Raw genomic sequence first — 26577 nt, 5'->3', positions numbered from 1 at the left:
TTGCATAGAATTGTTGGAGTTGAAAGGGACCCTGAAAGGCCATCTGGTCCAACTCCCTGCACTGAGCAGGGACACCCACAGCTCCATCAGTGCTCAGAGTCCATCCAGCCTGACCTTGGGTGTCTGCAGGGATGGGGCACCCACTGTCTCTTTGAGCAACCTGTGCCACTGCCTCACCACCCTTATTGGAAAAAAACTTCTTCCTTATATCCAGCCTAAATCTCCCCTCTTTTACTTTGAAACTATTTTCCCTTGTCCAGTCACTACAGACCCTGCTACAGAGTCTGTCCCCTCTTTCCTTACGGCCTGTAGGTACTGACAGGTTACTCACAGCCCTTCCCAGAGCCTTCTCTTCTCAGCCTATCCTCCTCAGGCAAGATTCATCCCTTGGTTTTCAGATCTCATCAAATCAGTAAACTAAAAAAACGCACAAAACCTCAGGTGATGAGTGTTTGTCAGCAAGCTCAACTGGCCATTGAGAAATGACCTATAAAGGGTCTGCCCTCTTGGAGTTCACTCTTTGCAAAGTCTGAGGAGCACTGGTAGTTTGTCTGACATCAGCTGTGCTAACCAGAGATCAAACCATAAACACTGCTGTTTCATCATTTTGATGTTTCTCTTGCATTTTGCATGAAACTCTCCCTGATGGGTCAGGAAATGAAAATGCAAAATACTTGTCTCATTTGGAGCACTGAGGTATTTACTCTCCTTAAACATACGAGGCTCTAAAGCTGATTTACAACCAAGGGAAAAAAAAAAAATCCATCTGAGAGGAAAAAGCCATTGCCAACAGGAAAATGATCAGAACTATTTAATAATACCATCAAGAGCAATACTGCAGATAACCAAAGTGTGCCTGACTGTGAAGGGAGGAACTGCAAGGGAACAGAGCTCGGGATGTTGGCAGAGATGTTCTTTTATGGCTGAGAGGATGAAAGATGTGAGACAGATGCAGCTCCAGCTCCTGGCCCCGAGCAAAACCTCCGCTGTTAATAGAGACATTTTATATTTTTGAGAACACAAAGTTACTGATATTGAGGAAAGGAGAAACTTGAAGCAATTACACTCTTTTTTCTCTTTCACTAGAACCCTGCAACACATCCGGGCATTACACAATGTGTTCAGCTTAATTTGCTTGTAATTCAGTAAAGCAAATGAGATCCATTTCCAGATTAGGAACCCATACAGAAAATAAAAGGAGATTTGAGCTTCCAGCTGGATCTGCAGACAAGCAAAAGTCAGCAGCTGTGATTGCACTGGAAGAAACAGAAGGGAAACCTGCTATGCTCACTGTGTCCTGCTAAGGATTGTCCTGGGGGGTGCAGAATATGAGGAGAGGAAGGCTGCATTTATACAGCATCAAGTTTACAGGGCCCAGAACACCTGAGCATCCCCATAGGCCCCTTCTCCCTCTGCAGAAGAGCTGCTGGGTAGGAAATGCATCTTGCCCACTTGCCCCTCTCTGGTGTCAGGGCAGGTGGTGTGAGTGAGCTGCTGTCATTTCCATCTGAAGAGACATGTTCTGAAATGCTGATTGCATTTTGTCCCGGAAGAAAACAGAGAAAGAGAATAAAAGAAGAAAATCTGTAGATATATATATCATTTTATTTCTTAGCTTCTCAAATGAGGGGAAAATCACAGGGTTTTCAGGCTTCTGCTGCTTGCCCACTGAGAAGTTGCCATTTGTCTGCTCTTAAGGACACACCAGCAAACAGCTGTATTAACTATGTCTGCTGTGAGAAGAAAAGCACTTCAGGATTTATTATGCCAGAACTCAGAAGTGAAAGACGCCTGGGTCTTCATGAACCCACAAAGGCAGTTATTTGCTCCTGCATTTTACTTCTTTCTTTGGCACTGGGAACGATTATGACCGGGATGAGTTTTGCTGCAGTGCAAGATAGCTAATAAAAAGCAAAACACACCGCTGTGTTAGGAAATCAAGCTTTCCCCTGTGTGCACTGTGGATCTTTCTCCGGCTTAGAGCATCTTGAATCCCTTCCTGAGCAGAGGAGAGATGCAGAGCGTTCTGCGTCACCCTCGCACCCTTCTCTGCTCCCATGGGCAGGACCAGCAGCCAGTTCTCCTCCCCTCCCTAAATGTACACAAAAGACTTTGTGAAAAGGGAATTGAAAGGCTACAATATAAAATCCATTGCTCTTTGCTTTCTGACTGCCTTTATGCTGTAATTCCCAGCGCCTTCCTTCAGATCGCAGCCAAACCATTGCACAACGAGTAATTTGGAGTCAGGTTCTCCGCACCTGTTCTGCTTTATCTGCTTTCAACAATCACAGGAATGAAAGTTTACCCCTCCAAAAAGCTTAGGTGGGACCAGAATGCCTCCTCCCATCTCCTGGTTCGTTTTTATAAGATTGCACAACACTTTTTAGTCACACATATAGAAAAGAACTCAGAGGATCATTCAACCAAAAAACATATTACTGCTTTGTTTTCATATGCAATGTCCTCAAAGCCAAAAGGCTCAGCATCCCTCAGCCCTGTGTGCCACAGGAAGCTTTACATGTGAAAGACATGATGAGGAGCAGAACAACAGCAAACCTGGGCTCAGAGGATATGTAGGACCACAGCCAAGCATCAGCACCAGCTTTTCATCACTTCAGAAACTTGTTTTTTGATAATCATAGAATTTAGGAAAAGGCCCTAAAGATCATCAAGTCCAACTGCAACCTTACCCTACTACCCCAACTTGAACAACCCTCTGCTAAATCATGTCCCTGAGCACCACATCCAGATGGTTTTTAAACACAATCACGGATGGTGACTCGCCCACCTCCTTGGAGAGCCTATTCCAGTGCTGAACAACCATTTCTGTAGAGAAGTTTTTCCTGATATCCAACCTAAACTTACCCTGGTACAACTTGATGCCCATCTTGAGTGTTATCAATACAACAAGGCACCTGCTAAAAGGGAGCATGGGCAGTGAAGGATACCCCTCCCTTTCTGCTTTAAACTTCAGTTGTGCTTTTAAAAATAAAAACTAGATTCATCTCCCCACCAGTTCCACAATTGTTGAAAATTTTGCGCTTTCCAGTATCAGAATCATAGAATCCTTAGAGTTGGAAGGGGCTTTTAAAGGTCAATCAGTCCAACTCCCCTTTATTGTTCCTATTCTTCCAAGTGTGATAATATCACCGCAAATCTGGGAAAAAATGAATCACCCAGCACCAATAAATATGAATCATAGAATCATAGAATCATCATAGAATCACCAAGGTTGGAAAAGACCTAAAAGCTCATCCAGTCCAACCGTTCACCTATTACCAACAGCTCCCACTAAACCATGTCCCTCAACACAACATCCAGCCTTTCCTTGAACAACCGCAGGCTCGGTGACTCCACCACCTCCCTGGGCATCCATTCCAGTGCCTGACCACCCTTTCTGAAAAGTAATACTTCCTAATGTCCAGCCTGAATCTCCTCTGCCATAGCTTGAAACCATTCCCTCTGGTCCTATCACTAATGACACGAGAGAAGAGGCCGACCCCCAGCTCACTACAAGCTCCCTTCAGGAAGTTATAGAGAGCATCAAACACCACTAAGTACTCCACTTACCCTGGTAAATATTGCCTGATTTACATTGGATTGCCATTGGTTTCTTAATACAGGAAGGTGATAGATATGACCTGCTTGGTATTTTCCATGACAAGAACAGTCATTTTCCCTAGGTGAGAAAGATTTGGGCTGGTCTCTACCTTTGCCTTCAACACAAGACAGAGCAGGATTTGGCTTTCTCCCTGAGCTGGTGTATTTAAGCGCTTTATGTAATCAGAATCATAGAATGAATCAGGTTGGAAAAGACCACTAAGATCCCCAAGTCCAACCCCAACCCTCTCCACCATGCCCATCTCCAACATCCCTCAGTGCCACATTCCCATTGATCTGGAGCACCTCCAGGGTTGGTGACCCCACCACTTGCTGGGCAGCTGTGCCAGTGCATCACTGCTCTTTTTCAGAAGAAACTTGTCCTAATAACATCTGAAAATGAGTATAAAAACAGGAGATGGGAGGGGTGTGGCATGTCCTTTGTACACAGTGCAGGGTTTACAGCCACCTGGGGCTGGAAGGACAAAGCTAATAGCAACAACAGTGAATTGCTGTGCTGACAAAGCCCCAGCACAACCTTTCCCCAGGGTTTGGGATGATGATACAGAGGCAATGAAATGGCACATGGCTTTCAGCACAGAGGGACTCTGCACATGGGCCAATGAGTTGAAATGAGGGGTGGCTGCCTAGGGCTGGCTTCATCATAGGAGCCATTGGAAATCCTGAGATGTACAGGAAATGGTGATGAAATTACAGGCTTTACAACCAAGGAAATCGATGCATTATGAACTTTGCACTTATATACTGCACGACTGGACTTGATAGCAAAAATGAGCAAAACCCTAAGAGGAAAACAAAACCATCTGAAGGCGAACCATTTACATTTTGACTCACAGTGCAGAGAAGCACTTAATTTAAACCTTTTCCACACCTGTTTTCCCAGCTGAGAAGCACACTGACAAGGACAGGCTCGTTGCTCACTTGTCACTTAACGATTTTCTTTCCCGAGAAAAATGGCATTGTCTTCAAAAACAGACACATTTAGAAATGTTTCAGCCCATTAGTCGATAGTTTGGGGGGGGGGGGGAGGGGAGAAAAAAACTAATTTAAACAGATTGAACAATTCACTGTGGAAATGCCTTTCCCCCACACTTGTTTTAATGTGAGGATGACTTAGACGTTTTCAGCTCCTGCAGAGGAGCCATGTGCTATCGATCAGGCCAATAAACCAGCTGAGATCATTATGAGCCTCTGCTTGATGGGGTCAAATTTTACTTTTTAGTGACTGGTTGAGCATGTATGCAATCAATGTATGAGGGATGTACCCATGACTGTACAGGAGGAGGCACTGCTGCAGGGACAGGCTTGTCTCAGCAATGCACACCATGGGAATCCATAACAGGGCCAGCTGCCTCCTCAAATTTATGAACTGTGCCTTGACAAGCCCTCTGAAGAGAACACAAAACTCTTCCAAAAACTCCTACGTGAGATACAGCTGACCTATATGATTAGATTCAGCTTCCCAGCAGCTTTTACACGGCCAAAGGGACCATGAGGAAAAAGCATCTCCTGAGAGAAGCACAGTCCCTCGAGTGCAGCTCTAAGGGAAGGTCTGTGACATATGGTCCGTGCACCAATGCTGCCTTGGTACCTTGTTCAAACTGCTGACTCCAACCACCTTCACTCTGTTATGGAACAGCTCATGCGTGCCCAACGGCTCAGCCATGCCTGGACTCCATCTGGTGGCTCCTCCACTCCTTGCTTGGACAGTACCTTGCAGGAGTTCCAGGCTGTTACTGAAGCTCCTACATAACGTAGTAAAGAGATAATGAGGAGGGAAATGAAACACTCATCATGAGAAGACGTATGATGACTACTGGCAAGCCAGGAGCTGGCTACACGCTTCATAAATAAGATTTTACTTCTCCAGCAATAACACAAAGTTCTCCTGCATTATCTGGACAGGTATATCATGGAAATACATACAAACCAGAATCATAGAATCACTACATTTAGAAAAGATCACTAAGATCACCCAGTCCAACCATCAACCCATCCCCAGCATGCCCACCTACCATGTCCCATGGATCAACTTAAGGCCATGACCTTTCATCCAGTGTGCTTCCAGTGTGTTTCCAGTGTGCAGTCATAGAATCATAGAATGGCCTGGGTTGAAAAGGACCTCACAGATCATCTAGCTTCAACCCTCCTGCTGTGGGCAGGGTTGTCAACCATCAGACCAGGCTGCCTAAGCCACATTAGGTGGGGAATCCTCATTTGCTTAATCTTCAGTAAAGCACCCCCCACAGCTACAAATACTATAGTTGGTGAGACATATAAAACTGCCCAGTTGGAGAAGAAAGTAGCTGAAGTGAGGATGGTGTTGCCAAGTACACACAAAGGTCAATGAGAAGGAAATAATATAGGAAAATTCAATGCGAGTTGAGATGACCTCAAGGGATTTTGCTGTGGAAATAGGGCAAAGAGCACAGAAGGTCATCTCTCTGGGGCAAGGAATGAGGATTTCTGGATATAAGGGTTTAACTCAGATGGCCCTGGACTTCCCAGTGGATGCTGCTGAAAATGTAGATAAAATTTTAAGATGTATGAGGAAAAGTCTCTCCAGCAGAGAGAGGACACATAGAATCCTTATGTGAGATATCTCTGATAGTGTTCACTGCTCAAGAAAGCACTAGAGAAGAACAGATAGGTGGGCCAAATCACAGCACTGATACCTAAACAGAAGATATGCATCATCCCTGGTAGATGCCAAGGGCTGCCCATCCCTGCTGCTGCTCCTTGTACCATGCAGCAAAGAAAGGGAGTGTTTCCATCCCTGTGTTAGCTAATGAAGCACGCATGGTAACGCAGACAGCCCGGCCACATGGCTCACCAGGCTTCTGCAGCACTGCCAGGAAGCTTAACTTTGGGCTGTAACTGCACAGTCATTAGTGTTTACAAAACAAGCTTCCAGGGAAGCAAAATTACACACTGAGGAAATAATAAGAAACAATGTAATCAGATGTGAGAGGGAGATCATTTCATTACCTGAACCAGGCCTCATTATTCACCATTTCCCTGGCAAGAGCCGATAAATGCAGGTTAATGAATTTGAGTGCTGTGGACGAGGGGGAGGAATGCTGGCTCAGCGCTGCCGCATGCTGAGCAGGACCTGAGAATCCAAAAACCTAAAGTGCAAAATACCAGCAGACCCCTTACAGCACTGCAGTAAGACAGAGAGGGGTTCAGAATCATAGCATCAAGGTTGGAAAAGACCCATAGGATCACCCAATCCAAACAGCCACCGATCACCAATAGTTTGCAAAGACTAGCTCTATTTTTTTCTACTCCTTTTGCGTAGCTCACAAGCAGCATAGCTCCCAAATTTCACATAAAGCACCAAAACATTTGGCAAGGCTCCCCTGGAAGGACCACATGCACTACCAACATAAGATGAAAACCTATTCAGAGAGGAACACACATATCTTAATACTACAGGGAAATGTTGCCCTCGTCTATCTTCCAGTGACAAGTTTTATTTTCCTGCCTACCATGCACAAGCCATCCATCACTTCCAGAAAGAAAAGGTCACTCTGTTCTTGCAACCAACTCCCAAGCCCGTGCCTGGACCTGGGCTTGCACCAGGGCCATGAACAATGCTGTTGTTGGGAATTGGAGACAATACAACTGCATTGGTGCAGTGGGGTCTGAACACAGAAACATCTCGATTGTCCATATGAGAAAACGGTGACTTGGCCAAAAGAAGAAAAGGGCTTCTAGGTTCATTTATAAAGATAAAACCACATAGCCCCAGTGCCTGGGAGCAAGAGCACTGAGAGGCAGCAGCAGGCTCAGCAGGAGCAGAGGTCCATCCAGCCATCAGCTCTTCCTCACCTCTCCCAGCTCTGTGCTCCAGGGCTTGGCCGACACCTCAGCAATCACAGTCTCTCATTACAGCCTTTCTGCCCGGCGCATTAATTTGATCTGTCATTTCACAGCCCTGCACCTCCCTCTGAACAGGTGGAACACGGCAGATTCCTCTCATTATTTTAGTCTTTGTCAAACCAATATGAAATCAGAGTACTCTACATATTTCTAGATTTTCCCCTGGGCATTCATCATTCTCTGATCAGCAGCTGTATCAAGTACACCACTATATTTCTACCTCCCACAGTGCTGTCTGCAGTATGTCCTGTAAATACGACCAGTGTTTGGCCTTTTTGGCTCCTTGTCAGTGTTTGCTTATTCTTTTCTCTCTTTGCTTTCAAAGCACTTGAAAAGTATTGAAAGTAAAACACAAGTGCATGGTTACAAGCTGCCTCACAAGCTTTCTCTCTGTGGCTCCAAGAGGGGCCGTACCTTTTCCGAGCACTGAAATAGGCAGACATTCACTGCACACCATTGATACAACTGCACCCAGCTTCCACCAGCACTGCAGCCCTCCAGCCATTGCAGGCAGGCCTGCAGAACTCTGTTGGCACTTGATCACCTCTCAGCTCCACAGAAGTGTTGCCAGTCGAGGAGCTGCACTGCTGCTCCAATAGTTCCTTAATAAAACTCTCCACTGGGATCTGACCTGAGACAGTCAGTTGAGCATCCTGCTCAGCAAACTTCTGCCCCTATTTCCCTGCCTGAAGGTCTGCACCCTACCTTGTGCAACACCATTGCAACACACAGCTGTGTGCTCAGCCCCTTCATACTCATTGCCTGCAAAGCTGTACCAGGTGAGCACACTGGGATGCATCTCTACCTGTGCACGCTTGCAGGTGAGGGGACAGCCCATGCTTTCACTCTATCCCAGGCTCCCACAAACAGGAACACAACTCCGTCCTTCTGCACAAGCTTCCCAGCAGTAGCACTATTTGTACCCAGCTCTGTTTTAATCTTTCTGCTGCCATCTAGATTCTGGCAACAACAATATCAAGTGAATGCAATCCATCTTCTGTTTGCTTGTTTCCCTGTCTGCTCTCTCTACCAGGCCTGACACAGAAAGTTGCTTGCACCAACCACGGAGCTCCTTGCAAACTCTTCTGCATTCCCAACTGTTGGGCTGACAAGCTGCCTACACAGACTTCACCTCCATACTGACTCCATACCTCACTGAGGTGCAGTTTTACCTACATAATTGGCTGCGTTTTCACGCACCAACAAAGCAGTTTAGGAAAGCTGTCTCACATGGGTTTAACTGGGGAAGAAAGTCTGCCTTCAATAACTGTGACCATGCTATCAGCTGTGCTGACCTTAATGGAGCTCAGGTGAGGCTGCCATTCCCCACAACAATTCTTTCAGCAGGTGTTCCAATTTACACGTTGCTGCCCCTTTCACCACAGCTTCTCAGCCTAACATCATGTCCTGTGGCTTGGCCAGAGGCTGCTGCCTTTGATTCATCTCATTTCTATAGCTCTAGCCTTCTGAGGATCTACTGAATAATCCCAAGCCAGTCCAAAATCAACTTCTTTTCCTTTTCTCTTTCCAAGAGTTTTCCTCTCTGTTTATTTTCATCCATGGAAAGTATGGAATGAGAACAGGGCAACCCTAGGGACTGCACAGAATCATAGAACTGTTGGAGGTGGAAGGGACCCTTAAAGGCCATCTGGTCCAACTCCCTGCACTGAGCAGGGACACCCACAGCTCCATCAGTGCTCAGAGCCCATCCAGCCTGACCTTGAGTGTCTGCAGCAACGGAGACAAACACCTCTCTGGGCAACCTGCGTGTTCACCATTCTTGGAAAAAACTTCCTTAGATCCAGCCTAAATCTTCCCTCTTTTACTTTGAAACCATTTCCTCTCATCTTGTCACAACATACCCTGCTACTGAGTTTGTTCTCTTCTTTCTCACAGCCCCTCTAGATACTGAAAGGCTGCTCTCAGCTTTCCCCTCAGCCTTCTCCAAAGAGAATCCAACTTGCAGCCCAAAGTGCAAAGGGTAAAATGCTGACTTACCCCTTGCACATTTGGGAGCAGGGGGCACAAAGCTCCACTGTGGGATGGAGAAGGTCCATTTATGGGGACAACCTGTCTGCTGGGGTGACCGTGGTCAACTTCTGTCATACTGCAGCTGCCTTACCAGCATAAACACTTCACTGAGACCATGAAGATCTCAGAGCACCGAGCATCTTTTTTTCCACCTAGCTGAAACATAAAAGGTAATAACACAAATAAAACTAGGAAAAAGAGGGAAAGGGAAAGAAGAGAAGAGAAGAAAGACCTTTTGATACTACTGGCCGGATTCAAAGCTCAGCCACCGCCCAGCAGCCACCAGCAGGGCAGGAACGAGTGCCAAATGACTCAGCTTTAGGAGCAGCGCTGCGCCCGCAGCACGAAGCCACGCTGCTCCCTGCTGGTCAGAGCATCACCGGCAGCTCTCAGATTTTGGTAACTTGAATTCAAGCCCGTAGACCGCCTTCCCAATGGAAATAACTGAGGGGATTTATACTTGCTCTCCTGTGCTGGGCCCCTAACTAATTGCCTACATCTACAAACGCCACTTGGAATACTTCTTTTTAAATGTTTCCATGCTGTAGATGTGGCTTTTCAGGCTTTTTGGAACTGCTCACACGTCTGTGTTCTCTTTCTGTCTGAAAACATACTTGTGTTTTGAGGCAGTCCAAAATCGACTTCTTTCCCTGTTCTACTTTTCTCTTTCCAAGAGTTTTCCTCTCTTTTTAGTTTGATCCAAAGCAGAATCGTTCTCTTCTAACATTTTTCCTTAAAGAAGCACACAAACAAACAGCCATTTAGATCCCTTGCCCAGCACAGAACACCCTCCCATCCCAGACCTTGCAACACAAACAAGCACTGCAATGTTTGGCACCAGCCCTCATCGGAGAGGAAAGCGCTTGGATCTGCTGCCTCTGCACAGAGGGACAGTAACTCTTCATGTAACCCTCAGGGGCCATCCGACAACCCCAAGGGATGGGCCAGAGCTGGGTTGGTGAAGAATATGAATGCCAACACCTAAATACTCTTTAAAACTCCTTGGCAGATGGCAGCACTCAGCATAGAGAGGAGAAAATCAGCTCACCCCAAAAAGACTGCACACACTGGAAAGATGGGGTATGCAATCACCCAAATCTGGATCTCCAGCCCTTGACAAGTTGCCTAATGTCACTCTTATGGGAGGTTCCACTGGTAAACATCATGAAACTGATTCTTAGAAGCACCTATGAGCAGAAGAAGCTTCAGAAGAGTCCCAGCAGGGGCTCCCTGAAGGGCAATAGATGGGAGCCAGGTGTTGGCCTTCAGCATCTCTTGTCAAAGCTCTCCTGGAACTCTTTTGGAGTTGGTTTGGCCAACCTGCTTCCATACCACTTCTTGGTTACCTTCTGTATGTTCAGACTAAGCTTTGAAACAGGGCTACTGCATTCAGTCCTACCTATTATAAGAAAAGTCTTTGTCCAGGTTGAACCTTTCCAGTTCAATAGCACCAAACATTGAATAGGTGGTGGTACTTCCCACCCCACCAACTGCTGCCCCCTACCTCCATACAAAAGGCTGAAATCTCATTTTCCAGCTCCAAAGAGCCATTAAAAACAGAAAATTACATTTTATTTGCAATCAAGTGTTGATTTGTCACAAAAAAATCAGTACAAAACATACAGCGAGGTGTGCGTCTTGGGCAACGAGCCACGATCCACAGTCCTTCAATGTTCAGAAACAGTGACAAAGCCCTGAGAGGAAGGGATGAGAAACCCTGCTGCACTGTTCCTGAGGAACCGTTATCACAGTGAGAGAGACATGCCCCAGCGCAGAAAATGGATGCTTTCATTCCATAAAGCCTTGCTTTGTTTTTTTTTTTTTAATAGGGGAATTCAGTCCTATTGTGAGTGAGGTCAGCTCTCCAGCTATCCCATTAGTTCCAAGGTAAAAGCAAAAGTCTGCTTTTCCAAATACATCACAGACTTCCTCACTTTTCAATATTCTCACACATCAGCAAATGTTGGACTACTGGTATTACAAAGTCATTTCTAACCTTCACCTGGCGGTTCTGCTTCTTTTAGCTCTATCCAAAGACTGATGACACTGTTTGAACCCTTAGAAAGCACTCTGCTTTCCCTTGCAAGGAAAATCCCAGGAGAGCAAGCCTTGCTGGCTGCATGGAGAGCAGAAATCAAAGGTTGCCACTGGGGGCTACAGAGCCCAAGGACAGATTATTGGAGATACGGGATGTTTGAATTATAAATGGCTGAATGTTGGGCACAGAGCATGACACAACAAAAGGTGACTTGGTGGGCTCCAAGAGAAATAATGATAGAGCAGGCCGCTTCTCACCACCTTATTTCCAGTGATGGCAACTTCTTGCCACTCAATATTTAGGTGCATAGACAAAATGAACGCACTGTGTAGTGAACATCAGATCCTGAGCAGCCTCACAGCATTGAGCAAGGTTTTAAGAAAAAGTCTTCATGTTCCCTGAGCTGCAGGGCCAGGCAACAGCACAGCCCCACACAGCACTGCAGAGGGCACAGCAGAAGGAAGAGCTGCATGCTGCCCACAGCACAGATGTGCATGCAAGTACAGCAACTTTTGGCTTCAATTTCATGTAGCTGGGAAGCACCAGGGTGTGTTTTTATTCTTCTCCACACCAGTAGGCACAGTCCAGCTGGATACTGGTGGGATGGGACCAAGCATGCCCAGTCCATCAGCCTGGGGAGGCTGCAAAGCCTCCTCCTGCCCTCTCAGACCTGGTTACCTGGGAAGATCTGTTCTTCCCCAAGAATACAACACTACAAATAAATAAAGGGGCTTGCTTGCATCTGAAGGCTGAACTTGGAAGGGCAGAACGTTGATCGTTGTTTTGCATTGTCACTTTCTAACAGTTAAAGAAAACACACATCTATGTTAAAAGTTGATCATCCAAAGAGCCATCTCATTCTCGGAAGTACATAAAGCCGGACACAGTAGGAATCTCATGCTCCTTTTCCTTTTTGGGAGTTACAACGTGGCTGTATCTTTCTCCCCGGTGACATTCCAGGTAGGGACCCCAGTTTGCTGTGGGCCTGCAGCAGCTTGCGATGCGCTGAAAAGCAACAACAAGAGGCAGTTCATATCTCACCTTATGGAGCTTTAAAAATAGCCCAGAATAAAGCTGTAACTCTAAACATGTCCCTAACTCAAGAAACAGCAAACATACCATCTATGTTTTATAAAACATTCTGGACAGATTCAGCTATTGAAGTCAAACAGACTGAGAAAGCCTGTGACCAGCAGGACTCTTCTTGCAAAGCCTGGCAAGAAGAGCAAACACCAGATCTTGTACTTGCTCATTTCAGTGAGGAATAGGAGGCAAAATTCCAGAAAAATAAAGACACAAATTTTCTGGAAGAAAATGCACACACACACACACACATATATATAGTGTTCTAACTAAGTGGAATAACAACAAAAAAAAAAAAACAACAACAAAAAATCACTGTTGAATGTGTGGGCACACTCCCAGAGAAACAGACTTTATCTTCATACCAGACCACAATAGGGTACATTTGGCTCTGATATAACTACCAAAGATGTGGTTTGGTGTATAAATCCAGGTGATGAAACCTTGAGATATTCAACATGCTTTTTGAGAAAAAGGCACAGACATTCCTGACAATGCCATGAAAAGCAAAACTGGGGACAATGACCACTGCATTGTATCCTTACCTGAAAAAGGTTTCCTTCTGCTTTAAATATTTTTACAACAGCCACAATGGGAATCCAGATGACACAGAAGATGATCATACACCAGCCAACAGCAGTTCCCCATGTTGGATATGGCACTGAGCCATAAGTGGGAGCTGAAAACGTCACTAACGACCAGACTAAAATTGCCTGTTTAAAAGTATATATAAAGAAATAGATAGGAGAGAAAAGCAGATTTCCAGTTGAAGTCAACTTGGACCATATTTCCAACTTAGTTTAAAAAAAACCAAACAAATGAACAACCCAACCTATCTACACATTCTGCAGTTTCTTCATGCTTTCTGAACATGAGATTTGTTGTACAGGATTCAGTGCTGAGCTATGGTCAAGCAGTAAGACTGGCAGGCAGAACTCAAAGAGAATGTTGACATGAAAGCCAACATTTTAAACATACCTACATTTAAACAGAACTAGATTTCTGGGTCCTGTTGAGCCCAGCACTGGAGGACACATGTTACTGAGTAAGCTTAGCATCTTTTCCTGTAATGTTTTATGTGCTCTAATGTTCCTGTACTTACAGGAATGAAAAATAATTAAGATTAAATGGTGGCAGAAGGAAGTTGTTTATAAGGAACATTTTCTTAATTATAATCTGAAGAGAATAAAGACAATGCCTTCTGGCCAAAGAGACCTGTCACTGCTCATGGATTTAGGATATTAAGTTCAGTCATACAACAAAATCCAACCATCTACAGTCACAGCGAGGAACAGAGGAGTAATGCAAACCTGAGAAGTTTTATGTATTTTTACAGAACGAAAGAGAAATCTCAGACAGGTGAACATCTGGACATCTGAAGAATAGACCTGTGCAAGAGATCTGTCCAGAAAATGGGATTTCTATCAAACAAGAGGCTAGGTTTTAATATATATTCTCTTAGCTTGCAATGATGAGAAGCCAACTGCTAAAATAGACAATCTACTTGGCTCTGTGTTACTCCTTGGAGCGTAGATCCAGTTTGCTGGATCTGAAGGTGTAGCTTGTCCTGGAGAGGATGCTGGAGTCACCATCCCTGGAGGTTTTCATGAAACACAGAGATATAGCACAGAGGGCTATGGTCAGTGGGGATGGAAGTGGGTTGATGGTTGGACTTGGTGATCTTTGTGGTCTTTTCCAACCATAACAATCCTATAAGTGGCATGTATTGAACAGTATAGATAATGCATAGGATGCTCCACTGTCTCAGCTATAGCTTATCTTTGCCTACAGAGCATGGGCATTCATCCCTGCATATTTACGTGGAAACCTATCTGTCACCAAATCAATAAATTCTGTCACATTAATATAATCCAGTCAACTGTACTCACCACTAACAGCACAGGAGTAATGAAAAACCAGCACATCCTCCACCACATCCAGAAGAAACAGCTCTTCTTCCCAATCATCATCTCTATGTCTTCAATAAATCTGTTTCCTCCTGTGGAAAAACAATCACACGGTGCGTCGTAAAGCACATAAGGACCTTGCATGTGCCTATCAAAATGGCAGAAGGAAGGAGGTGGTCAAGGTCAATAACTCCAGTTCTATGATAATTAAACAAAAGGCTTTCACCATTAAGAAGTCATAAATCTTTTACTGCAGAAACAAATGTTTAATGTATGCTCTTTCTGTATAATCAAATCTATAGTCAAAGTGTGGTTTTTCAATGTCAGTAATTTACCATAAATGTAGACAATGCCTATTATCTCCAGGACTGCAGCAAAAAGAATTCCCCATCCAGCACAGAAGTGATCTATTAAGTTCACCCAGTAAATTCCTGCCTGCAGGACAAACAAGAAAGAGGTAAAAATGTACCCAGTGCCATAATATCTTTATGCAAATAAAATTCTCTTGTTCAAGCCAGTTTAACTGACCACCAGTCTGAGCTTTTCAAATTCCCATTTCTCCAGGTTAAGCACACATTTGCAAACATTATTTCATTTACACATCTCTATGAAAAATTAGAAGGCAGGTCTGCAGATCTACGGTGTTTTGTCACGTTAACGAGATCCACGTATATGCAAAGTGTATATAGACAGCTGATAGCAAGATTCAAGTTTGGCACTTATAGTATTCATAGTTGTAGCATAGCTATAGTATATACTAGCATCAGTAACACGAGAAAGAAATAAGACTGCTTCACCATCTTTAATGCTGAGCTACAGGAATGGCTGTGCCAGTTAGCAGCTCTGTTAGGCTTGTGCTCTTACACAAGTTTCCCACATTGGTTGAACAAGGCTGTGAATACTTGTATGCAACAGCAGGATCACAGAGCAGGGGACAGCTTTATATTTCACATTCTTTCATACCACGTCCTTTGCAAATCCCCCCATCATGTTTCATAACCTATACGCTTTCCTTGACCGTACACTGCTGCCTATTCACCACAGTGATCTTTATATTCTCAGTCCAATTACACATAGGAATCTGTGTTTCTGGATGTAGTCCTGGCAATTAACCTTTAGAACTGTACAAGCAATTGCCTCAAGAAAAAGCACACAGTGTACTGGAAATCCCATGTATTTCTGGAGGAGTAATGATGTGTTAATAGGTTTTTTATGGCTTGAACAGAGAATTTCTCAAATGCTGCTGTGTTTGGTAGTTGGTTCTGAACACAAAGGTTCTATCCACGTCTAGCAGCAGTTCCCACAAGGCTGCAGACACACTGTGTATATGTGCTTGAAATTACACAGACAGTCTTCTAAACCCAGTAGCAAATAGTCAGGTTGATGGCTCACAGGCTATTTATAGGCCTTTTATTTAAAAACACATCTCAGTTGAGTAACCACACAACACCCTGAAGTACTCCAGCACTTCCCCATGGGAATTTCCTATTTGCACATCCAAGCACACGGACAGCATCAGTGATTCTCTCAGACTCATGCAAATAGAAGCTTTTGGGGAAGCTCTTTTCACATTGCAAAGGGATGTTCTGACCCACTTGCAGAATAACTAAAGCCACTGCCAAAACAAGTATGGCACCTTACCTGAGTAACACAGATAAGACCAAGAAAGAAGAGCAATACACACACGCCCAAGGTTATAGGGATTCTCAACTTTTTCATCATTTTGGGATATATATCTTGTATGGTGGTTGTAAGTGTTTCTGCAAGGGAAAGATAAGTGTGAGTTTTGAAGAGCACAATTTAGAAAGGTACTGTTCATTTGGGAAGCAATCAGTTACTTAAAACCCCACTCACCTATAGTGGCAAACTGGGAGTCAAGGCCCAAAAGCAGAAGCATGAAGAAAAATAAGAAGGACCAAAGAGGGGAAACTGGTAACTTGGAGAGAGCCTCAGGGTAGGCTACAAACGCCAGATCAAATCCTGGAAAGAAGCAGAATGATGGAGGTTACTGCTATGTTTTGTTCAAGCTCAGTCATACCAATGGTGCAATGATCAGCCTACCTGAGTCCACGACCTCTGAGACAGGTCTCTTCAACACGAATGCCATATGTCCCAGGACAGAGAAAATTGCAAACCCGGCGAATACGCTGGTGAGGCAGTTTGTTACACAAACAAAAATGGCATCCGAGTAGCAGTTGTTGTGGAACTTGTTGTATGAAGACAAAGCAACGAGTCCACCCCATGCCACAGAGAGGGAGTAGAATATCTGAGTGGCTGCGTCCTTCCAAACCTACCAGAACCAAGCACATGTGAGTTATGATTAAAGTTATTATTAAATGCACCATAGCTATTCACATGTACTGTCCATGGAAGCTCCAAGATTTTTCTACATCCAGACTAAATATCTGATTTTATTTCATATGAACTTCAGAATAGGTAGGATATAGCATGCTGGTGATGCTGCAGTCTCCAGCACAAACAAGGTCCTCTGTGAAATCATAAAGGCAACATCCCAAGTATGTTGCCAAATATTTAGGCTTTACTGGGCCAACTTCGAAGAAGAGATTCAATTCACTTACATACATAGGTTGTCAAGATGTGAGTCTTGTCACAGTGCCAATGAATAAGAAAAACCAAGAGAGGCCTCAGAAATGAGCTTCCATTTGCTCACTAACTTTTGTTCTTCACACCATGACCCAACCAAATCAAATGATTTATGTGGGAAACTGTGCCCCTGCTGCATCCCCTCAGTTAATGCCCAAAGCTCACCTACGACACCACAAATGAACCATACTGAATATTTGCTTTTGTTCAAGCAGAACTAATGTACTGAACTATAAGGAAAAATCATCCAGGCTTCCTCTGCACAAAGCACCCTTCCCTACCCATCCAATTTCCTGAGGCAATCTGCTGGGCGATGCACAGCCTGAATTTCTCCTTGAAATTCTTACAACCAAAGCAAGAGGGCATCGTGCAAGAGCAATGCTTGATCCCACACCAAGGACCATCTCAGCAGGTTTTGCTATGGTGAAACTTTGCCTCTGGAGAACTGCTCAAAGGCAACGTGATAGAATTTGCTGCTGTCCAGTGTGGAAAGGAGGGAGCAGATTGAGAGTAGCTAGAACAGGGGCTTGAACCTCTCATAGAGCTGGGGTTACTGGAAAGCCAGAAACCAGCTGTCTATACAGAACTCAGGGCAGGAAGTGAAGAACTTTTGACTGGATAAAAAAATAAATTGTTCTGTAAATGCCAAGCCCACATAACCACAGAAATGCTTCCTGACACCTGACACTTCTCACCTCTGCCTCCATCAACTTGGTGATGTTGGACTGTTTCCCAATGTAATATTCAATGCCATCCAAAGCACCTTCCAGGGTGGCTCCTCGCACCAACAAGATGAGTAGGATGACATATGGGAAGAGTGCAGTAAAATAGACAACCTGCAGAAAGAAGAGCAGGGACACATGTTAGCAGTGATGAGATGCACAGCCTTTCATGCATGAGGAAGGCCAAGGGTCTAGGATGAGAGCTGCTGGTACAAAGAGCCGACAATCCGGGAAGTGGGACTGGAGGTGAGCACACGTCAAGCACCAATCATCTGGCTTAGCCAGTTCTGGAGCTTCATTCCAGCAGGAGGCTCAAGCCACATATCCACTTTTCAGATAGCTCTCGATCAGTTTCAGAAACCTTTTCTGATATAATTTATTGCTATGGCAAGGCCTGGACTCAACTACCTCAGATGCATCTTACTATGCAATGCTTCTAGCAAACAAGACCTGAAGCTAGCAAAATTGGGTAATCAGGATGGAAATATTTCCTATTGAGACCAAAAAATAAAACAAAACAGCCCACACTGGAAACTTTTCTCTTTACTGGGAACAAGGACTTTTCAGCTCTCTCAGACACAAATCTGGCTTGTTTGTCCATACAACTTCTAGCATGGTGGGAACCAGGCCAGCAGCAGCGAGTTTATCATGCAGGCTGTGTTTAACAATACCATTGTTTCCCAAATCTTGGTTTCGGTGTTACGCAGGCAGATAATTGAAAGAACGGTGCTGGTTTCACCAAGCCATAGCCCTGCACCAGATGGAGAGTCTGTTTTTGAAGACCTCTCATATTTGCCTGCAGTAGTCAACTCTCTCAACTCTTCATCTCTTCCTTATTCCTGCCCAGCTAGATAGTTCTGATTCTTAACTTTCTCCTCAAGTAGTCTTATCTTCATACAGAAGAGAAGTGACAGAAGAGCCATTTGCGAGGAAGCCAAATAACGCAAGTTATAGAAGAACAGTGTGGCATTATAAACGATACTGGGAAAGCTCAGATACTCCACTACAAAGTTCTGAGACAAAAAGCAGAATGCTTCAAATAAAGAGGAGAATAGGAGGAGATATTAGACTGAGCAAAGCAAGGCAGGCAATACAGAACTTTGGAAAGGCACAGTGAGAGGAATTAAGGAGGAAAAAGAAAATGAGTGCAGAAAGGCTGACAAAGTTCCTTACAACAGATTAAAGGAACAAGTAACAGAGATGCAACACAGGGAATAAGAAAGAGATATGGGAAGGGGATCAACTAAACTGAGAGAAGGGTCTCGGGCAGAAGGAATGAAATACAGCTTGAGTTCTGAAGAGGATCCTCCCTATCCAGCAGAACACAGGCAGGCCTGATAGTTCAGCACAGCCAGAGTCTGAAAATAAGCACCTATGGACCTGGTCCCTGCAGGCAGCTCAGAAATCTTGGGTACAAACAAGATTTCACAACCTGGTAGGTACATGTACAACTGTTGGCAGGACTTGACCTTTATTGTCCAAACATCTCAACTGGTCTGTAGGTGCAAATAATTACTGGGTGTTACCACGGCGTATGTGCATGTGCTGTCACATGCACACCTTCATCACCGCCAGCCAGCTGGCTGCCAGCACCCAGCCTGCATCACCTGAGTGACAGCATGGTCTCCAAACACAGGGCAGCCCTGGTGGAGCCAGCAGAGCAGTGCCTTAAGTAACTGCTGAGCAATCAGCACCTTACTCATATTTTATATAACAGTTCTGAAGCCAAGGTGCAGCAGCAGAGCCTAACAGTGGGTCAGCATCGCATCCTGCCTTGCGCTGGCCTCCCTCCAGTCCAGGTGACACTGGGATTGCTGCTGGGTAGGATCAGGCCAGAATCTGCCTTCTGCTCTTCCTCACTTACCTTTCCAGAAGATTTTATTCCTTTAAACAAGGCAGCTCCAACGATCATCCAGGACAGGAGCAGGCAGAGGGCCAGGTACCACACGATGTTGCCAGTCTCGTCCAGCCCAGTGGAGCGCTGAAGAGCCACTTTACTGGAAGCACGAAACAGCACAGTGAAAACAGTGACAGAAGCACCTGCTCCTCTACAGTCTCTTCCTGAAGGCAGTCCTATAGATACTGGCACTGAGGGACACTGTTAGTGGTTGGGGGGGGATGGGTTGATGGTTGGACTAGATGATCTAAAATCTTTTCCAACTGTAATGATTCACTGGTATATTTACAAGATCCCGCAGGCAGCAGCTATAACTGCATGATTGGAGCTAAAAAACCTAAAATGCAGCTGCGTGTTTTGCATTCTTCAGCATCCACCGGCCCTCAGCTCCATGACCGACTCCACAGGTCCCATCATGCCTCCAAGTTAACCATGAGATTCTAACAGCAGAAGAGCCCATGACAAGAATCAGTTCTCAGGCAGATAGAAATCACACGGCTGAAGAAATTGAGATTTCAAAATAGGTTCTGATTATGAATATGAAGTATATTTTACTGCATAAATCCCCCCCAAAAAAGTAGATACCATATACAACACCATGTAGTCCCAGCAGAACTCAAGAGAAGGCTTCTTCAGCAGGATTATTTTTCAGCTTGCTACGTGTTTGCTCATTTGCTTCCATATAATTTTTAAGGGCCCACACTCATCAACGAGAACTTAAGTTCCTCCTGCACAGATTTCCATGCTTATTCCCATTTACAAGATTGTTTCTTACTTACTTCCAGTACTGTTCACTAGGAAACTGCACTGGTTTATAGTTGATGGTGCCATTGATACACGTGAGGTTGTTGCTTGTGATGAACGAGTAGTTTGCATGAATGATTTCTCCACCTAACATTGCACTGCAGTCCTTTACTGAAAGAAAAACAGCAGGGAAGAAAAGAGACAATCAACAAGCAGCGATTGAAAAAAGTAAGTCAGCCTACAATGGTAAATATGTTTTCTAAACAGTTACAGCTTCAGCTATACACAGCAAATATAACCTACTCTCAGCATTCAAAAGCTCTGTATCAGCATTTACCATAAAATCTGGTGGAAGGTTACTCAAGACAGTATCTTCAGCTGAATTTTGTAGCGCTGTCCCTGTTTTAATAGTGTCAGAGGTTATATGGCAACTTGTTTCCAACTGGGCTAATAACTAATAATTATCACATCAGCTTCACCTTTTGCCTTAAACTACCCTGATAAGAAAGCTGGGGAGATAAGTGTTTGGCAGTACATGCGCTGCCAAACATCAAGAATAATAGCACTGAGATATGTTCTAAACAGTTAATAAAGTATGAAATCAGTGCCTTATTGGTGCTCAGCACTGCTGTAGCTACAGAAGAGGCAAAGGATAATGAAAGCAGCCCTGATAAAAGCTATAGGAATACTTTTGCTTCCCTTGAGAGGGGCATTTGCTTTGCCATTAGGCCTGGTGAAATAGGAATGCAGTATTTCTTCTGGTACGTGCAATTCCCAGGAACATTAGAGTTTAAAGGCAAGGGGGGAAAAAAAAAAATGAAGTTCACCTCGGGTCTCTGTAGATTTCCCAAGAACCTAAAGCTGGTGAAAGAGAAGATGGTAAGCATTATGCTCATGAGTTTAGAATCAAAATCCAGGAATCGTTTCCTCAAGCCATGGCTGCCATCTTGCTCCTGTAATCTCTCCCACAAAACAGCCCAAAGCACACTTTATCAAGAGTAATATTGAGCCATAGGTGTTGAGCACAGTACCTAGGCGTGTTTTGCTGCAGAACTCATCTGCCCAGGAAAAGCAATCTGACCATGGAAGCACTTTTTGAAATGAGGCAAACAAGTAGTAGAGTGCATAGGCAATGATGACGTTGTAATAGATTGCCACAAACGTTGAGATGATGACCATCGTGACACCCACTCCTATGAAACAGAAAGATGCAGAGCCTTAATTACTCCAAACTCAGGTTGAAAAACTGAAGAGCCTTCAGTTCACTTTTGAAAGGCTTCTCAGCACAAAGACTGCTTTTAATAACTGCAAACAGCCACCAGACAGAAGGGGTACATCCATGAAATGAAGGGTATGATCCAAACTGACCAACCCAGACGTGCTTTTGAAACAAGGTTCAACTTAGACCCATAGAAATAATTGGACTAGTTATCAAGCCTAAGGAAGAAACTCAATAATTTTTTCCTCTCCTAGCTCAGTGGAAAGCTTTGATTTCTTAGTAAAATAGAGGAAACTACACAAGACCTAGCACAGATCATTTTAAAGATACCTTTGTAATTACTAGTTTTGCCAATAAATGAGAAATAGCAGAAAATGACAGAAGTCTGCCATTAATACTGTTATTCTCCTTTGTTAAAATGAACTTTGTTCTGAGTTGGAAGAAATCTGCCAAACAGCTCCTAATCATTCAGGGAGTATATTTAAATTTATATCTTCACAGACACACAAAGAGTTTGCTGTGTCTATAGACTTTTTCTTTGAAGATAAACACACTATTCTTCTCTTGAAAGGTTGGTTGTGCTGCTGAGCAGAGACTGGCAAAAGTGCAAGTCAACCAGCCAGTCTGTAATCTCCTTTGTTTTGTAGAAGGTGGTGATTGAAGTACTTACTGTAATCATAAAAGAAAAAAAAAAAAAAAAAAAAAAGAAAAGAAAACCCTTCTTTGTTCCTGTATTAATTTCTCAGGTAGATAGAGGACAAACAAGACCAATTACGTAGCCATTTACACCGACATGCACATAATCTGAGTGGATATAAGTGAGTAAAGCAAGTGATTGGTTGTTTTCAAACAAATAAGTCTTCGTGTAAAATCCAAACCCCCACATAGGAAGGCAAACTACCACTACAGAATACAACAATCCCTCTTACCATGGGAGGCACTTCACCTTATGAAGCTGAAGCCTAAACTATTGGATCCATTGGATCAGTTTCCTACCTATTGGAAGTGCAGTGATACCTGGTTGACTGCACACCTCAACCAACTCTATATGCCTGCACTAACTCTGGTTGGCCAAATGCAGAATGAGCACATCAACATGGAACTGTCCTGCGAGTTGTTTGGGATATGTAGTGTAAAGAAAGCGATAAGGCAAAGTTTGGTTCACAATCTCTTAGGTAGACTGGCAGGTATGCAAGTGGAGTTTTCCCATCACGAAGCAAGTGTGGTAATTTTCTTCTCTCCAGATAGCTGCAGTTAGCATGAATTACTGATAAAACCTCACACAGTTAGAAACTTCATGGAAAATCATTACCCACAACTGTTTATCTGTTTGTTAATAAGGAAGACATTTATCTGGGAATACTAATCCAGTTCCAGTAGGAGCATTGTCCACACATCAAACAGAAAAAGCTTCTTAGTTAATAATTCTGTGAGGAAATTGTCAATCTGCATCTGTTCATTAATAAAATGAGGAAATTTAACAGTACCAACCTTGAAACAATGGTAATATTCTCCAGATGGAAATGGGGCCTAGGCTGGCAAACTGCCCAAGGGAGCATTCCATGAAAAATAAAGGCAAGCCAGCTAATGCCAACATCAGTGTGTATGGGATTAGGAAAGCACCTGAGCAGAGAACAAGAAAAAAGCAGAAAACAATGAATCTTTCAGTATTCACTGCATTTTATAAGACCACTTTGCCCCGTCTCAAATACCTGCTGTGGCTTATTTGCTTTCTGCAGAACATAGGCATTTATATGTAAAAGTTGTTTTCTGTAAGACTAATAGTACCTATGAAGAAGAGACATGGGTTACCAGAATTGATTTACATGGGATTATTCCTCTTACTGAGCTAAAGGGATTTTGCAAAGACTACTGAAGATATCGTTCTCAGAGAACCAGGAACGCTGCTCAGCTGTAGGCTTGGTCTGCTTTCTATTTCTTTTAATTTAAGCATGGACAAAAGTATTTCTTCACATCCTTAGCCACAAGTTGCAGCTGCACCGTCAGAGAAGCTACAGGATGTCAAAGCATGAAAATTATGTTATATGGTTGGCTGACTCCTATGTTAAACAGGATCCCAGCATGGCTCTTGTGTAAGCCCATTTTAGAGCTCACATTAACCTGACATCAATGAGAACCCTGTCCTGTGGAAGGGATCGGCACTTCTTTTGTGCACACATGAAGAACAAGGAAAGAGAGAACACAGCTTTCCTGAACACGACCCGACATCCACATGTGTAACCAGGCAGAAATCCATCCTCCGTGCTGCCTGACTTAAAAGCCACTGAGGACCCAGTTCTACAAGGAACTGCAAATACCTGCTGTAATTCAAGGAGGCGAACAGCCCCCTTCAATTAGTTGGGGCAAAGAAGGACACAAGAAGCAACACAATGGTCCTTTAAATGCTAGATCTGCTGCAGCAGATACAAACCACCTAACAGGTAGGCTGATGTCCTGACTTATTTTGTTTTCACAGTTTTGTTCAAGAGCCATAAGGAAGGCAACCTGGCCAATAAAACTTCTGTACTATGAATGCCATCTTGTGTTCCACACGCAGTTGGATGAACTGCATTGCATATAAGAGTTCAAAATTTGACTCAAAATGATTGTTGGGCAGAGTAAATAAGTACACAGAAGTAAGCACACTGCAGATACTAGACATTTGCACTCTTCCTAATTACCAGTGGTTGCTTGGTGGGTAGACAGAGCTCTGGAAGAGCAGTCAGGGAATCTAGAGCCTCCATTTGGCTTCGCCAGTTATTCATTATGTAAGCAGGTAGAGACTTTCTGCCCCATACTTCTGTAGAATCTGATGGGGATTATTACTGAGGTTGGATAATTATTTCAGCTTAGCTCATTTGTCCAGGCAAAACAAAGACTGAGAGAGGACTCAATTGCAATCTATAAACATATCAAAGCAGTAAACACTGAGGAAACAGAACAGCTATTTAAGCTGTTATCAATGGATATTGGCACATTAATAAAGAGGTGCAAGTGAGTGATGAGGAAGTCAGAAGAGTTCTGCAACACTCAGACGGAAGACTGCAGCTAAAACTAAGTCATATCCCTCTCCTCAGCCAGTACTCAAAAAGCACAGAGATGCTTCTTCCTGCTCTTCCCATTCCTATCAGCGGGCATCATCCCAGTTCTCAGCAAGATGCTCACATCCAGCTTTGACAAAACACATCCAGCCTCAGGGCTGGCCTTCATGGCTCTTGGAGATAGCAAGGTGTGCCCACCCAGAACTGCCATTCAATACAGGTACCTCCGCCGTTCTGGTAGGTGAGATATGGAAAACGCCAGACGTTGCCCAGGCCCACAGCGTAGCCCACCATGGAGAGAAGGTAGTCAGCTTTGTTCGACCAGTTGCCACGATCTGAGTTCTCATCATTGTCACTGGCGTGAGCATCTTTTTCATTTGACAGACTGAAGTCCTTGGAAGAGAAGAAGAGGGAAGGCTCAGGATCACCCCAGCGGTAAGCAGGACAGTCGTATCCTCATTTATCTGTCCACAGCATCACCTGAACATCTCTGGGCAGGGCAGTCAGATAGGGTGGGCAGAGCCAGGTGGGGTGACCAGTCCAACTGGTCTTTGACCAGACAGCACGAACCTGTTAGGGTCCTCCCGGGAGCCCAAAGATTCTTCAGAGCCAATTGTATCCTGCTCCTCCTACCAGCTCCTGAGGACAGAATCTCCAGGAACCCCCTGCTCTGCCTCTGTACATGCCCAGATATATCCATACTTGTCTAAGTACTGAGCTCATCCCCTTCTGCCCACCTATTTAGGTCCCCCTGTATTCCTGTATTTACTTGCATCCCATCTGGATAGATGCTTTAATGTCTGCCTAGGTACACCATATCACCTGCCCAGCGCTTCCAGGTAGCCATACCCTATTTACTCAAATGCCCCTATGCCCACCTGAAGCACTTCCATACCCTACCTGCTCAGGTGCATTTGTAACCCGCCTATTTCCCCTCCCAACACACACCCGTCCAAGTGTCCTTACACCTACCCGAGTACCCACACAGCCCACCTGCCCTATGCCCCATCCCCACCTTCTTCTTCCCGCAGGATAGGAAGCCCGGCAGGCTGAGCATCCCCATCGCCGCCGCTGCCGGAGCCGCTCCGCTCTGCCCGCGCCGCCCGCTGCGGGCCCTTTATCGGAGCCGCCTCCCTCCCGCCGCCCGCCCCCCTGCCAGGAACCGCGGCCCCGGGGCTGCCCCACGCTCCGGGCGGGGCTGCGGGCGATGCGGTCCCTCCCGCCCCCTGGAGCAGCTCGGGCGCCCCGTGGCCGCTCGCCCCAGCCCGTGCCCGCTTCCCCTCCGCACGCCCAACCCCTCGCCCACTTCCTCGGGAACACCCGCCCGAGCTGTCCCGGTCCCCTGCCCACTTCCCCTCCTAAGTACCCCCTGCCCTCTCCACGCCCGGACCCGCTTCCCCTCTCACACACATTCTGCTCCTACCTATCCAACTTCAGCCTTCCAGCTTCTCACATACCTGCCAGAACATCTGACCCCACATCACCCCATGCCTCTCCCCGCAGAACCACTGCCTGCCCGCCTCACCTCCGTTCCTGCCGCACGAGCAGTTCCCAGCACACCGGTCTCCTATCACATCCAACACCCATCCCTTCCTTCTGTTCCTTCTCTCCCTTCTTCATGCCAGAGTCTCAGCTCAGGAGACGCATGAAAGCCAAGGGCACAACAGGGGTTAAACTTCGGTTTCTAAACACCTTCCACGCACAGGACACACAAAGACAAGACAGGTCATAAAAGCAAAGCCACCCCCAGAGGAGGAATTTAACAAGCAATGTCTTAATGACAAC

At 44.9% G+C, this 26577-nt stretch overlaps 1 protein-coding gene across 1 annotated transcript; it reads right to left on the bottom strand.

Moving 5' to 3' along the window:
- Positions 1-11193: 11193 nt before the first annotated feature.
- SLC6A14 (solute carrier family 6 member 14) lies at positions 11194-25883 on the bottom strand. The gene is made up of 14 exons (XM_042825117.1): positions 25808-25883; positions 25017-25185; positions 23243-23374; positions 21564-21725; positions 20568-20703; positions 19756-19888; positions 17865-18005; positions 16627-16855; positions 16420-16545; positions 16207-16325; positions 14901-15000; positions 14548-14657; positions 13204-13371; positions 11194-12580 (listed from the first exon to the last, which is right to left on the bottom strand). The coding sequence occupies exons 1-14, from the start codon at positions 25853-25855 to the stop codon at positions 12431-12433; spliced, it is 1923 nt and encodes a 640-aa protein (XP_042681051.1). The 5' UTR covers positions 25856-25883; the 3' UTR covers positions 11194-12430.
- Positions 25884-26577: the final 694 nt, after the last annotated feature.

Source organism: Centrocercus urophasianus, unplaced genomic scaffold (genome assembly GCF_019232065.1).
Source record: "Centrocercus urophasianus isolate 14NV4802_14NV808 unplaced genomic scaffold, USGS_Curo_1.0 seq_24, whole genome shotgun sequence".
In the NCBI taxonomy this organism is placed as follows: Eukaryota; Metazoa; Chordata; class Aves; order Galliformes; family Phasianidae; genus Centrocercus; species Centrocercus urophasianus.
This window is presented reverse-complemented; position numbering and strand designations above follow the sequence as displayed.